This window comes from Oncorhynchus clarkii, chromosome 1, assembly GCF_045791955.1.
Source record: "Oncorhynchus clarkii lewisi isolate Uvic-CL-2024 chromosome 1, UVic_Ocla_1.0, whole genome shotgun sequence".
NCBI lineage: Eukaryota > Metazoa > Chordata > Actinopteri > Salmoniformes > Salmonidae > Oncorhynchus > Oncorhynchus clarkii.
This window is the reverse complement of record NC_092147.1, coordinates 75283177-75297448: the sequence shown is the minus strand read 5'-3', so window position 1 is coordinate 75297448 and position 14272 is coordinate 75283177. Positions and strand designations below refer to the sequence as shown.

Below are 14272 nucleotides of genomic sequence, written 5' to 3'. Positions count from 1 at the left end.
AGTCCCATAGGGCCGCGCACAATTGGCCCAGCGTCGTCCGGGTTTGACAGGTGTAGGCCATAATTGTAATTAATAATTTGTTCTTAACTGACTTGCCTAGTTAAATAAAGGTTAAATAAAAAATTACAAATATATTGACATAGCTTGAATGCTCCTCGGCTAATAAGCTAACGGGCCAGAACAAAACTAGACTATCAGCCTATAATAGTAGAATGACTTTGAAGACAAATATAATGCATCACTTCCACCCACACCCACGGCTCTGGTACAACACCACTGCCAGGCAGATGGGTCCACCACGAGAAGCTAATACCAGTCCCCAATGCTCCACTTAGAGGCATGAGGAATATAACCAATCACATCCAATTACATGGAGCTAAAGCAGATAAGCCTAAAAGTATGTTGTTTACAAATGTTGTTTAAAAAAAGTTTCACTTGACAAATCCATTGATATTAATGCCAGCTAATCATAGTTGTTTCATATTCAACTCATTGGGGTGCAATATGTAAGCCGATCATGTGGTGACCATGTGCTAGAGGTCTTCACGGGTCCTAAAAGTTGGACCTGTTCCGAAACGGACCTGGGGCTTTCTCACCCGGATCCTATACGCATACATTTATTTAAAAAATATAGAGACCCGTTCCGAACAGACCCAAGGACAAGTAGGCCCATTCCTTAAAGACCTGGTTGGATCCAGACCCGGTCCGATCCAAATGAAGGAAGCAGCAGAAAAGTCATTTAAGCTACTTTATTAACCAGAGCTGATACAGAGTGAGAGGAGGGAGGGAGAGGTGCCACTCTTATTTTATTTTTATTTAACCTTTATTTAACCAGGAAGGGCTCATTGAGATTAAAATCTATTTTTCAAGAGCACCCTGGCCAAGATAGGCAGCACCAAGTCATTACAAAAAAATTACAGACAGACAACATGAAAAACTACAAGTAATCTAGTAAAAACCATTGAATTCACAAGAGTATAAAAAAGCAAATTAAAAACATTGACAGGTCAGGGAATCAGGCTCAAAATCCTTCATCAGTGATTTAAAAACACAAATCGGGACAAGTTCTTCCAGTTTAAAATAATTTTGTAAGGTGTTCCAAAACGATGGCGCAGAGGACATAAAAGCCCCTTTTCCAAATTCAGTTCAGACATTTGGTTAGCAGGATCAAGTCCAGCGAACGAAGAGAGTACCCACCACCCAGCTCTAGCTGGCGGGGAGGGGCTGTACTGTAAGCGAGTGACACGGAGCAGAGAGGGAGAGACCGCAACCAACCAAGCTGACTCGCGCTATAGTAGACTAATAACTGCCATGGCTAGGTTATTTATCATCAAATATGATTACGTATTATCGGTCGACTGCATCAAACCAGAAGCTAGTTAAGCTAGCTAACGTTAGCTAGCTAGGCTAATTGAAGCTGCAGTGCATACGCTCTCTCATCCTACAGTTACAAATATTAACTCCACTTAGAATATTCTCCCTCCCTCCCTTCAGGACAAGTCAGTTAAAGTTACACATAACCGTGACTATCAGATCTGACCCAGACGCGATTTGTGAAGCCCTCTACCGTGTGCAGAGAAAATACTTTGGCGTGTTATGATAAAACTCGCCCACAGGGGGTGCTATGGTGTGCCCATTTTGGGATGAGGATGTTTCTTGCCATAGAGACAAGACTTGCACCATGCTAAGCCATTACACACTCAGGAAATTAAGCACTGGCCACCTTGGTGGCAAGTCATATTACAAGTCTGAGATTCTCAAATTGAAGAGGAAGCAAACCAAGGCTTTCTAGAGCATGAAATAAGACACTTATTGGATCCATCTGCGTCTACCATCCTCTAGTTGATCATTTAGGGAGGTCAGTGTTGGTGTTGCCATGACAACAAAACAAAAACCTTTCCATCATTCATACATACCTTTGTGTCGAGGACTGACATGATTCGGTCTTTGGCTTCCCTCACGTTGTCTCTCTTTCCACAAACCTTAATGTGCGGATCTGGAGAGAGAGAGAGAGGGGAGAGGTTCAGAGAGAGAACAAAAAGAAACAAAGAGAAAATGGTGGAGAGATCAAGATCAAGAAGAGACTATTTGAACACCTTTTCCCAAGCCTATGAGTTGATGGGATCCGTTGTGACATTAGATAAAGCACTACCGTAAATGCTCCTTTCAGATGTGATGACTCTCATTATAGGCTCTTACACAGCAATGTTGTATCACTATCAGTCAGACAGTACTGGATACAAAGACAGAATAATGACCCCTTAAATTAGCCCTGAGATAAAGGCAATCCCATGTGTTTCACTTCCTTCCTACAAACCTCATCCAGTCGATCAGTGCCAAAGGCGTAACACTGTTCCTCTGTCTGTCTGGTTAAATAAATTAAATCCTCCTCCAGTTGTCAAACACCAAGGTTGTGTCCTTTGAGTCAAGCTAAACTAAATACTACCTAAACGGCTACACATGTGTCTACTACATCACAACTGTTCAGTTCAAAAACTGCAGAGAAAATGTAAAATATCTGCACATCGTAATAGATTATCTGGGCAAATATGTCAATTATTTGAGTAAACTGCACTTGTAGAGACCCTCTCAGCTCTTGTACAGCAATTCACAACATAAATACACAGTGCTGCTAATGCTTATGGCTGTAGAGTCCACCTGGGCATGCAGCGAGCCAGCTCCTAGGAGCCCCCCCTTTCTTGACTGTACGGAGGGGCAGGATGTCAGTTAAGCGCCTTCCAGGAACCCCCCTCCCCACACACTCAACCCAAATAGCTCCGATTTACTTTGTATACTCCTACAGAAGAAAATATTTATGTTCAGAGTTTGTTTACAGACACTTTATAAAACCCATTGACATTGGTTGGGTTTAGAGATTTTAGAGGTAATGAGCAGGGAAATGCAGGTAAAACCGTATAATGTAGAACAGAAGAGTTCATCCAAATGTAAACTATTAATGAAACCATCATTCAAATAAACAGAACAGTCCGTTATTGTATCCTGTGCTGTATAGGCTGGACACCACATCAAAGCTCCAATTACACAACCAAACAGAAACTCTCCATAGAGTCACAAAACAAAAACTAAGAGGAAAGCACATGAACTGGCCCTGGGCCCTACTGAGGAGAGATCTGGGTTGGCTAGGCTCTGGAATGCTGCTGCAGGGAAGTGTTTAGGAGCCTCAGTGTTCCATTTTTTAAATGGGCCTGGGGAGGGATTGTGGGAGCAGTGGAAGGCCGTGTGGATCTCGTCAGTGCGACATGGGACCGCCGTGGCCTCAACACTGAAGCAAGATCACAGAAGAGTGAAAAGAAAAATGATGTGAGACAAAAAAACGAAACAAAAACAACCCAAATGCCTCAAGTCCACATTGGGTTACATCAAGATAGGAGTGGGCGCAGTCAGACAGAAAAACAAAGGAAAAACACAGCAGTATTAGAGGTGACTGACACAGCTTTGGTTCAAGGAAACGTTCCAAACACACAGCTGTGACAAGAGACTGAAGTCCACATCTACTTCCCCTGGTGGCATCTCACCAGCAGAGGGCGTGTTGGCCTTCCACTGGCCTAACCTGCACATCTGGTACTCATTAGTGGGGCAAAATGAGTTTTGCTATGTGTGACGTTGAACACCCACACATTTTTTAAGTGAGCGGTGTGTACTCATATGATTGACTGTGGAACACCTTAAGTGTTAATTTGGCACACAAAACACCTAGAAAAGCAAAAATATGGCAATACAGCTAAAAAGAAAAGTCTTGGTAGTTGACACTTGACAAAAAAATTAACAATTTGACCCCTCTGCTTACTGGCAAATACTTTTTTCCAACATGGGCTTACACCCTGAAGTATCACACATACGCTCAGAATTAAAGTAAATTTGGATCTAGGTACCTCTTTAAAAACATCTGCAAAATGACTGAAAGACGAAGAAAGATTGGTGAAAGAATGGCGGCTGAACAAACATAAAAAGTTGGAAGTCGAGTTCAGGTTATTGGTCTTGCTGCTGTCCCGATTTCCCGAAAAGCTAAACATTTTCCAAATGATTCCAGCGTGTAAAGAGTACCTGCCTTGACCGAATGCCATGAACTTGGACTACCTGCACAAAAGATAAATACAGTGCCTTCGGAAAGTATTCAGACCCCTTGAATTTTTACACATTTTGCTACGTTACAGCCTTATTCTAAAATTTATTAAATTGTTTTTTTCCCCCCTCAATCTACACACAATACCCATAATGACAAAGCAAAGAAGTTGAGAAATTCGTGCATTTTTTTTTACACATAAAAACTGAAATATTACATTTACATATGTATTCAGACTCTTTACTCAGTACTTTGTTGAAGCACCTTTGGCAGCGATTACAACATCAAGTCTTCTTGGGTATGATGCTACAAGCTTGGCACACCTGTATTTGGGGAGTTTCTCCCATTCTTCTCTGCAGATCCACTCTGTCACCTCTGTCAGGTTGGATGGGGAGCGTTGCTGCACAGCTATTTTCAGGTCTCTCCAGAGATGTTTGATCGGGTTCAAGTCCGAGCTCTGGCTGGACCACTCAAGGACATAAAGAGTCCCGAAGCCACTCCTGCGTTGTCTTGGCCGTGTACTGTTGTAAGGTGAACCTTCACCGCAGTCTGAGGTCCTGAGCACTCTGGAGCAAGTTTTCATCAAGGATCTCTCTGTACTTTGCTCTGTTCATCTTTGCCTCGATCCTGACTAGTCTCCCAGTCCCTGCCGCTGAAAAACATCCCCACAGCATGATGCTGCCACCACCACCATGCTTCACCGTAGGGATGGTGCCTGGTTTCCTCCAGACGTGACGCTTGGCATTCAGGCCAAATAATTCAATCTTGGTTTCAACAGACCAGAGAATCTTGTTTCTCATGGTCTGGGAGTCTTTAGGTGACTTTTGGCAAACTCCAAGCAGGCTGTTATGTGCTAGTGATAAAGACCAAAATGGGGTTCAAAAAAGCCTACCCATGAAGGAAGTCTTCCATTGTCATGCAAGGATGTATTTAATTAACTGATCGGTTACTATATTGCATATTCAGAACAGAAAGTGTATCGGTCAAATGGGAAACAACCAAGTATAAAATAATGTGAAAACCAAACAAACAGTTAAACAATAAAATGCTGTCAATTCAAAACATATCCTAAGATGGATAGTCAGAGCATTTCCTACTGGTCATACATATAAATGTGTAAGGACATTAGCCATTTATTCTCATGGTGACATGTTCTGGTAAAGTGTAATATGAGCCTGCCTGCATCTCAGAGATACTGTTCTGCTATGAATCACCTGACGGTATATTGATGACGGGCTGTTCTAGGGGCCGGACTCTGGTCTTATCACACTGGTGCAGGTGGTAGTGGTGCTGGAGGTGTTAAGGCCTGACACTTTGATGGAGAGGCTGAGGGGACCTGCACGGAGGCCTTGCAAACAACTCTCACATTTGCTCATGACTCACAGGCATTAAGAGGGCAGAGTAAAATACTACAAGCGTCGCTTTTCAGAGACAATGGCGACACATCATGATTACATAAAGTGAGACAAATAGTTTGAGTTTTAGCAACTCCCAATTTGTAAATGATTGACTTTCATAGACAGCTGGTGATGTAAATGGTCATTTAATGTTCCAAATAGCCAAGACATAAGAGAGTGGAGAAGCAGAATGGAAAGGGGATCCAACATTTTGTCTCTAGTAGTTGTGTTGATGGCTAACCTCAGATCAAACTCACAGGTGTAGGCTATCCAGTCATTCTGGGTAGATTACAGGGTTTGATTATAGTACCAAGAAGTACTCTCCCCCCTCTGGTTGTGAAGCACATATGATCACAAATACATGTGTTTTTCTTCCAAAGGCACAAAAATGCAGTGCATGCACTCATGAGATAACTGGAAGACATTAGTGGAAATTGTTCATGCCTCTTCTTGGTTTACGTAATACTAAAAGGCTGACACCCAACAAATCATAGGGCGGAAATTAAATGGACAAACTGGTCTCTCAATGGAAATTAGATTTGTGAATGAACTTGGGAGTATGGGTGGGGCACACTCTAAATCAACTGGGGGTAGAAGAGCTGTTAAAAAGTTTCCAGGAAGTTACATCAAGTTTTGGAATTTTACATTTGGCATGAAGACACACTGGCATTCCCTTGAGGACAACAAAGAGGGCAGGTCAAAACCAACCCTCCCCCGGACAAGCTTTAAATAGCTGTAGTGTTTTATTGGCAACAGAGCAGTGGAACAACAGAGCAGTGGAACAACAGAGCAGTGGAACAACAGAGCAGTGGAACAACAGAGCAGTGGAACAACAGAGCAGTGGACAGTGGAACAACAGAGCAGTGGACAGTGGAACAACAGAGCAGTGGAACAACAGAGCAGTGGACAGTGGAACAACAGAGCAGTGGAACAACAGAGCAGTGGAACAACTCAGCCATTACATGCACATAACTTCTAACTCAAGGGCCCTCAAACAAACTTACACATTGGTGTAAAGTCTGAAATGACTGACCAGAGAGAAGAGTAAGTGGTCAAAATATGAATATACTGCTGTGACCTTTTTCTTGATTAGAAAAATCAGAGGGAAAACAAGCAAGCATATGTTGTCCTTGCAAATAAACTGATTTATACTCTTCCTGTATAGACATAATCAGCATATATCTGTCACAAACAAACCTAAAGACTTACACCCGGAAATGAAAAAGCAACAGTGGAGTGAATTGTAGGGCAGTAAACAGGAGGGATGTTCATTTTTATATAATTACAGCTGATCTGTATCTGTAGAATCAAAACAAACATTCACCTTTTTTGGACTTGGCGCCGATCTTCAGTTTGGAAGGCCACGCTATCTGTGTTTTGGTTTCATCCATGACCTGAAATAGATATTGGTCATATTCAATTAAAGGAAAAAGAAAGTGTTATTACATATCTTAGTTCAATAGTACAGAAATGGAGATCAGCAAACAGATAATTGCGCCATAATTCTCCTTGAGTGCCTATACTGTAGTCTGTTTAGATGACCAATTTTACATGACAGATGTGTACCATGCAGTTATCATTGCTATATACACACACACACACATCTTAACACAGGTGCCATTTTAAACAATCTCGTGTGGGCAGATTTTGCGTGTAGACTGAAGAATCTGCAGGGACTGAATGCGATGCATGAGATAACTAGCATCATTACATTTTTGGGGGTTTTCTTCACTGGTTATTTGGACGCATCAGGATTGGACGAAGGGGGTGCTTCAACTGCTTCAACTCTTGTGCTTTGCGCATTTGTGTGTGTGTGGGGGGGGGGGGGGCTGAGAGTTTCCTTTTGAGAGGGTGGAGACTTCATTTTGCCGGAGCTCACAATTTCTAACATGTACGAACACAAAAAGTTAATCACGCAGCTGATCAAATTATGCAAGATTCTACTTCAGGGTTAAGAGAGATTATTTTCAACATAAGAGATCCAGCCTCACTTCAAATAAACAGTATTAAATGAGGACCACGTTCTAGTCAGCGTTGGCCAGAAACATTCACAATTCTGCTGTTTTAATGGCTGATTGAATGTGGCTTGAAGCTTGTCTAAACTTGGGACAATGCCTCACTGCCTTACACCTCCTCTTACCTCTTGCCGTGCTGACTTGAGAGCACCTACAAAGAGAGGTCTACCATCAACAATTTTCAAAAAAAGCCTTGCACTCTTAAGGAGAGAACGTGCGCGAAAGTCAAACTCAAAAAAGGAAAGTGGAGAAATGAACCAGAACGGTGGAGAAATGGTACGATCGAGCCAAAACGTGCCTTTTGATATAAAAACTTACTGAAACAAATGTTTCCCGGCGGTACTCAGTGACGAAAAAAAGCTGACATCTACATATTTTCTGAAGTGTTGTTGGTTTAGGAAAACGTGAAACGTGTCAGCTGCATTCTGTGAGAGCCTGTTGACTAGCCTACCCATTGTAACCAGGAACATTTGCACGAATGTGAAACAAAAAAGAACCCCCCAAAAAAGAAAGAGCAAAGTCCGAGAGGACAGTATGCTATTCTGAGGTACTACACTCCTCATCCACACGCTCATGAGGCCGCTCACCTTCGCCTAACTTCCTGAACATTGACTGGGGATCACACAGTTAAGCCCTGAGAAACACGAACCATCTGCATCGCCTTATGGAGACCTGCTGACTGGTGGTTCACATTAGAAATGAATATTTCTCAAAACCATTCATCTCCAAAACACAGAGATCTGTCCTTGTCCTCAAATTCCTTGTTTTTACAAAAGGTCCTGTCGTGATTGTTTGCTTTAACGCGTACCGGGGGCTCGTGTTTTTGGATGGAGAAGGAATGAACTGAGACTGGCTTGGACACATGAGCGCCTTATGACTGTTCCCTCATGCAGTATGAAGCTGATCCATGTTTTTCCTGGGCTTCAGTGGTTATGCAAGGACCTCACATGGAAACCCATGCAGAGAGGGACAACATGCTTACTGTAAATGTCCCTGTCTATGGTCAGGATTGTACAGTACTTACTCATTAGAGTAACTGCCACATTGCTGGATCTATGGTCCCTATTTATGTATTGAACTGCATTTCTAAGAAGAATACTAAAGAACAGCCTTCATTCTACAATTTCCTATCTTCATGCAGCACAGTATTCATAGGGGAAATGTCCAAATTCCTCCATATGTTTGGGAAGTGGGCCTGCATGGTATCCTCCAAACACCCTCCAAACTGACTGACAGATTTTCCAGCACCAGTCTCAAACACCAGTAGGGCAGTGCTAGTTGAACGTGTGCATTTTCACTCCGGTATTCCACACTGTTAAAGACCACTGATGGTTGAGCGGACGGCCCTTCAAGCCTCACTGAGTTTCTCAAACATACTATAATCACACAAATATGGAAAGTGAAGTGGAACATAAAGAATGGCTACATAATAACGAAGTAATTGCATGCCTCACAATATTACTTTGAGCTTGCAATAAGATTGACAAAAAAATATTGATCCTTGTTATTGCAGGGCCCCGTGTAAACATGCATAACAATATTGAATTTCAACCATTTCAAATGATCTGGTCAATTCAATTGCAAAGGTAAGAGTTATTGTAAATGTGAAAAAGTAGCCTATACAAAATACAACTCAATATCTGGTAGGAGTTGGGCTTAGTTATTCATTTCCAGTGTTAACAAATCACAGATGGACTGATGTATCCACATAGTTCTTCTATGTAGCATCACTGATTGTGGAGCCTATTCACAATACAAACGCTACAAACTTATGTTTTGGAAGAAAAAAAACCTACTATTTTTATGAAAAGTCTCAATTTAACCTGGTTGTTATGTCTCTGCCTTCTTCATTGAAACCAATAAAAACAAATCCACTACAGTATTGGCAGCCAAAAAAAAGGCTTCCACCATATATATCACATTCCTACAGTATAACAAATGTGTCTTGTTGAGTTGCATTTTTCCCTTTCTCACTAAATACCTTGGCTCATGTTACTGGTCTTGGGTATTATCTTCATCTAATAGCAGGAAAAGCCCCTGCCAAGCTGGAGTTCTCATGAAAGCTCTTGGCTGTGGCACTTCTAACCATTTTACAGGATAATACCAATAAAATAGAGATCCAGGAAGGTAGTCTTTTGGGTGAAGGGAAAATAAACATAATTTTGGATGTATTTCCTTCCTAACGAACAGAATAGAGCAGTTTGTTTTCTGAATTGGGACAGATACTAATTTACCAGATTCTAACATGCTAGGACTTTGTGGAAATAATGTTTTGCTTCCAACCATGAGGACGACATGGTATACAGTTGACCTCTAATAATCGTGGACTAATCGTGGAAAATCTAGCCCCAGGGATATTCAAATCCAAGATTTGCATCAGAGATTTATCTCCGTTTCTCTCCCACATTGTCTTCATCATGATACACAAGTTAGCATCTTATCGTACATTTTATATCAACCCCCCCATATACTTTTCTTCCATAAACACGTGCTCCCACTCAACTGTATAACTAAAACACATCTCTAGAACATTTTGTTCTTCAGGAATTTCGGCTCTGATCCCCTCCCCCATTTGGACCTTTCCCTCCCCAATTGTATCAGTCTCATGAGCCAATAAATGGGGTTTCTGCTTTTTGTCACCGAGGTATTCATCTTAATTCCACAAAATGATTGTCCCGGTGAAGAAACCCAACTCGTATTTTTACTCCATGTGGCACTTTTAAGTTCTTCAGCTACACCAGTACACATGTAATGCATTTCTACCAAAATATTGACATTGGCAAAACTACACACAATCCAGGAATGGCCAGGGAATGAGCTATGATCAGATACTCTATGATATAACATGATAAAATGGATACAGGAATTGTATAATGTCACATAGCAACATGCAAGGCAACACAATAGTTATGAGATGACCACTGCCCGTTGTTGCGTCTAATCAGGAAATGTATGCCTCAGAGTAAAGGCCTGGCATGTTTGGAAAGCCAGCTAATAATACAAAGCAGTGCAGAACCCTATGAAAGTGATGTCAAATGATTGAAATTGTGATGAACCAGACACCCTTGTGTTTATAGAGGTATATGCAATTATATAGTTTCCAAAGTCCAAACTTTACGGCCCATCCAATTTATTTCTCTCTATAGGGTCTTGTTCAGGAACTTTCTTCCTCTTCATAGTTGCTGTTCTTGGCAAGGCCATACAGATGGGAGTGATTTCAGACAGACCACACACCATTTTAAGGGTGGATGGCGTTTATTTTTATGAAGGCGCCAGCAAATACCTTTCAAATGGGTCAGATATTTGCACAAATTAGGTTAACTATACATTTAACGTTCCACTCTTTAGTCTTTCTACTACCACACCCTTTTCAAATAATGCATACATCTAGCGTTATGATCAGTTAACAAGTTATGATGATTGGATCTTGCAGGAGGTGCAGTTACATACTGTAACCCAAATCGAACAGGATGTCATTATGGCAATGTCATAAAAACAGCCACATGTGCTCGGTGCACGTGAGTTTATACATGTGTGTGTGTGTGGCACGATGGCAATCAACATGGATGGAGTGGACTTTCTTCCTGTATCGCATTGGTGCAGCTGTGGATTCCGATTGTGTGTGTATGTGTGTGTGTGTGTGTGTGTGTGTGTGTGTGTGTGTTAGAGTGAGACAGATAGGGTTTAGGAAGGTAAAGCGATGTGGGCGGGAATTGAGAGATCGCTTCTGTTGAAACAGGAGAACTGAGAGCAGAGGATCTTAGTTAGTGATCCATCCACGGTTTTCATCCAATGAGACTGATCGGATGAATTGAACGTGTGCCAACAATCCATGTGCTAACTCTCACAAGCTCCATTATTTTTGGGGAGAAGACATTTACCTTAAGGCACTCAACTAATATGTGCATAGTTTAAAAAATAATAAAAAATTAAGAGCTACTGCACAATATCTTCCACTGTTTCAAACCAGAGATTATACAAATACTCTCGTTAGAGTCATTGAGTTTCAGAGTGTTTGTACTTTAAGTATTTTTCAAAGTAAGTCATTTAACTTTTACTTGAGTTTTGAATGGAGCATTGTATTTCACTACCTTTTTAAAATCATTCGTTACAGAGTACAATTTTGGAGGCTATCCGTAATAGATGATTATGAGGGCATGGACAGATTGCTAGTCCTTTGGAGCCAGAAAAAAAAACTCATTGTTTAATCATTGCCCAATCAAATCCAAATTTCACACATTGTGCCAATACAGGGTCAATCAAATCAAGCTGTGCATACAAACTGAACGATGATGGGTCAAAAGATTTTCAAAAAGTCAGAAAGAACTTAGTTTAGTTTGAGACATATCGTGAAAGGGAGGAAACGTTTTCATTTAATCAGAAGCCACTGCCAGATTTCTGGATTGGGCTGCGCTCAGAGTATCCTGCCTTGGCTAATCACACTGTTAAAACACTGATGCCCTTTGCAACCACGTACCTGTGTAACCGGTGGCAGGGAGTGCGGCTCAACCCCTAAACCTTCAGTCCCGAAGCCCAGCGAGCCAGCGACGGTTCCACAAAAGGATGCTCAAGTGTGCGCTCATAAACCAGGGTCGCTACACTACTACCTTCATGCTAGACCTCACAGGACACAGTCTTGCAGGAGCGCGCTCACCGGTCAAGCACACGCTCTGTCGTGGATGTGAGGTCCGATCACTTCCGACACCAATATATAGTACTGAAACAGGCATGGAGTGCAGCTCGAACCCTCAACCTTCTGGCACCAAACCCAGCGCGCCAACTACTCTGCAACAAAAGCGCTTATAAAATCAGGGTCGCTGCAATACGTTACTGTTAGCCTAGTTGTCTAGCATGCTAACATTAGCAAACTATCCTTGCAGTTAAAGGTAGCTACATGGCTAACCACCATCTGATGATGATAGCCGTTATGGCTAGCACGTCGATATGACTATGTGTGGTGGTGGCTAGCTAGCCATGTAAGTTATCTGGGCTAGCTAACAACATTAGTCTAACATCCATAAGTGACGTAGCGAGCTAGCTAGTTAACGTTGGCTTGCTTGGTCATGACATTCAGTATTTAGAGAATCCTAGGATTTTTTTGCTATGTCCTGTAGCTATTTTGTCTGTGTAAATTAGAATACCGTTCATCTAAAAGCCAGAGACTCAGTAAGTCTAACTGTGCATAATATACCTGTGTGAGTGTACACAGTAGGTACAGCTAGACATGGACTCATCTCAACATTAGACAACTTTTTAGGTCTGAGAAAGTCACTCTAGTCACAGGAACTGGGAATAATAACAACAATGGAAAATCTGTTTGGTCTATTATAATGTCAGTGATATGATTAACTAAGTTGCCACATAAAGCAGAATTTGTTGAAATATTCTGTGTATTTGACACTATACAGATTTGGTCTATCTGAAGCATCATCTTGACACAATGACAGAAGTTGAGACAGAGCAACAGAGGCAGCATTCATCTGATGAAGAAGGTGCCGAGAAGGTCACAAGGTACAGAGGAGCTGGATGGGTACCTTGCATGTGTGTCAGACAAGATGAACATGCTTCATTCCTTTCCATACATAAAGTAGCTGTCCCTCAAACTGAACACAGGCCTGCCTGCCTCTGACGCTTGTGGGTGTCTTTTTAGCTGTGTTGGACTGCTCTTTATTGCAAAGCGAGCCCGGGTAAACTCGATTCACAAAATCAGGCCCTGATAAAACTGAACAGCAAGTTCAGAGAAACGTGACGGCGTTAGAACATAACGCCTGTGTTTTTGCTCAAGGAACACTACATCACCTAAATGTACTCTGTATGTAGCCTATATATAGTTAATCAATCAAATACAATATCTATAGCCCCCAACATCGATAGCCCCTTCTCTACTCCAGGGGGTTTTTCTCAAACATTTATATTTCCATGATGTTCTGTTATTACCTTCAGAGCTAATTTGACATCAAATCCTTTAGGTATGTCCAGTGTGTCCCAGCACTCCCCATTTGGCCTTTGTATGGGTGAGTGAGTGAATGGGGAAGTGAGTGAGTGAAGAGCGTAAATGGGTGATTATTTTGTTTATGTACTTTATTTTGTTCAAATATGAATAGTATTGAAAAATCCAGTTATTTTCTACACAGATTACACCTTGCTGCAACTCAAACAATAAAATGAACTTAGTACATTACTGGTACATTACTTTTCTCTTACTTTTTCAATGTTCCTAGCTCCAACAGTAACAGTACTTCTAGTGGAGTAGGATATTTCAGTTCTCTTTTCACTTGTTACAACATAAAAAGTGATTAGGTATCTACAGAGGAACGAACCAATTTATATGGCTATTGGATTGCTGCAATGGACACCTCACAAAGACATCACTGATTGCTTCACTGCAATGTGATGACTCATTTTCACCTTTTCTCCAATTTCTTCCTCACTCTATCTCTCTAGTTTCTACAAAAATGATCTAAATAGTTTCCTCTCACACTAGCTTAGCAGCACAAAACTACAGGGCTGCGTTGTACTCCTAAACAAATGAAGTAGAATCCTCCTGGCCTCAGATCACAGTGAATCAGTGCTCGTATATCAAGCTGCTGTTGTTTACAGAACCACAGGCGAGGGATAAGGAGGGAGGGACTGGCTCAGCACTGAAAGACATTTGACAAAAGCCTCCACTAAAGTTCTGTGGTCCATAGTCTACCATTCCAACTCTTCACGGTCCGAAATTAGATGGCCTAATAGCCTGTTGAACTGTTCAATGGTCCATGGTCTTTGAGTTAAAA

General features: G+C 41.6%; 1 protein-coding gene across 5 annotated transcripts in view; it reads right to left on the bottom strand.

Moving 5' to 3' along the window:
• The window catches only part of LOC139412298 (protein bicaudal C homolog 1-like), a 67622-nt gene that overhangs the window by 25841 nt on the left and 27509 nt on the right, over positions 1 to 14272 (bottom strand). For all 5 annotated transcript variants that reach the window (XM_071159148.1, XM_071159156.1, XM_071159146.1 and 2 more), the window contains exons 3-4: positions 6806 to 6875; positions 1917 to 1996 (exon numbers count right to left, since the gene is read on the bottom strand). In XM_071159148.1, coding sequence (XP_071015249.1) covers positions 1917 to 1996; positions 6806 to 6875 — 150 coding nt within the window. The remainder of the gene's footprint in view (positions 1 to 1916; positions 1997 to 6805; positions 6876 to 14272) is intronic.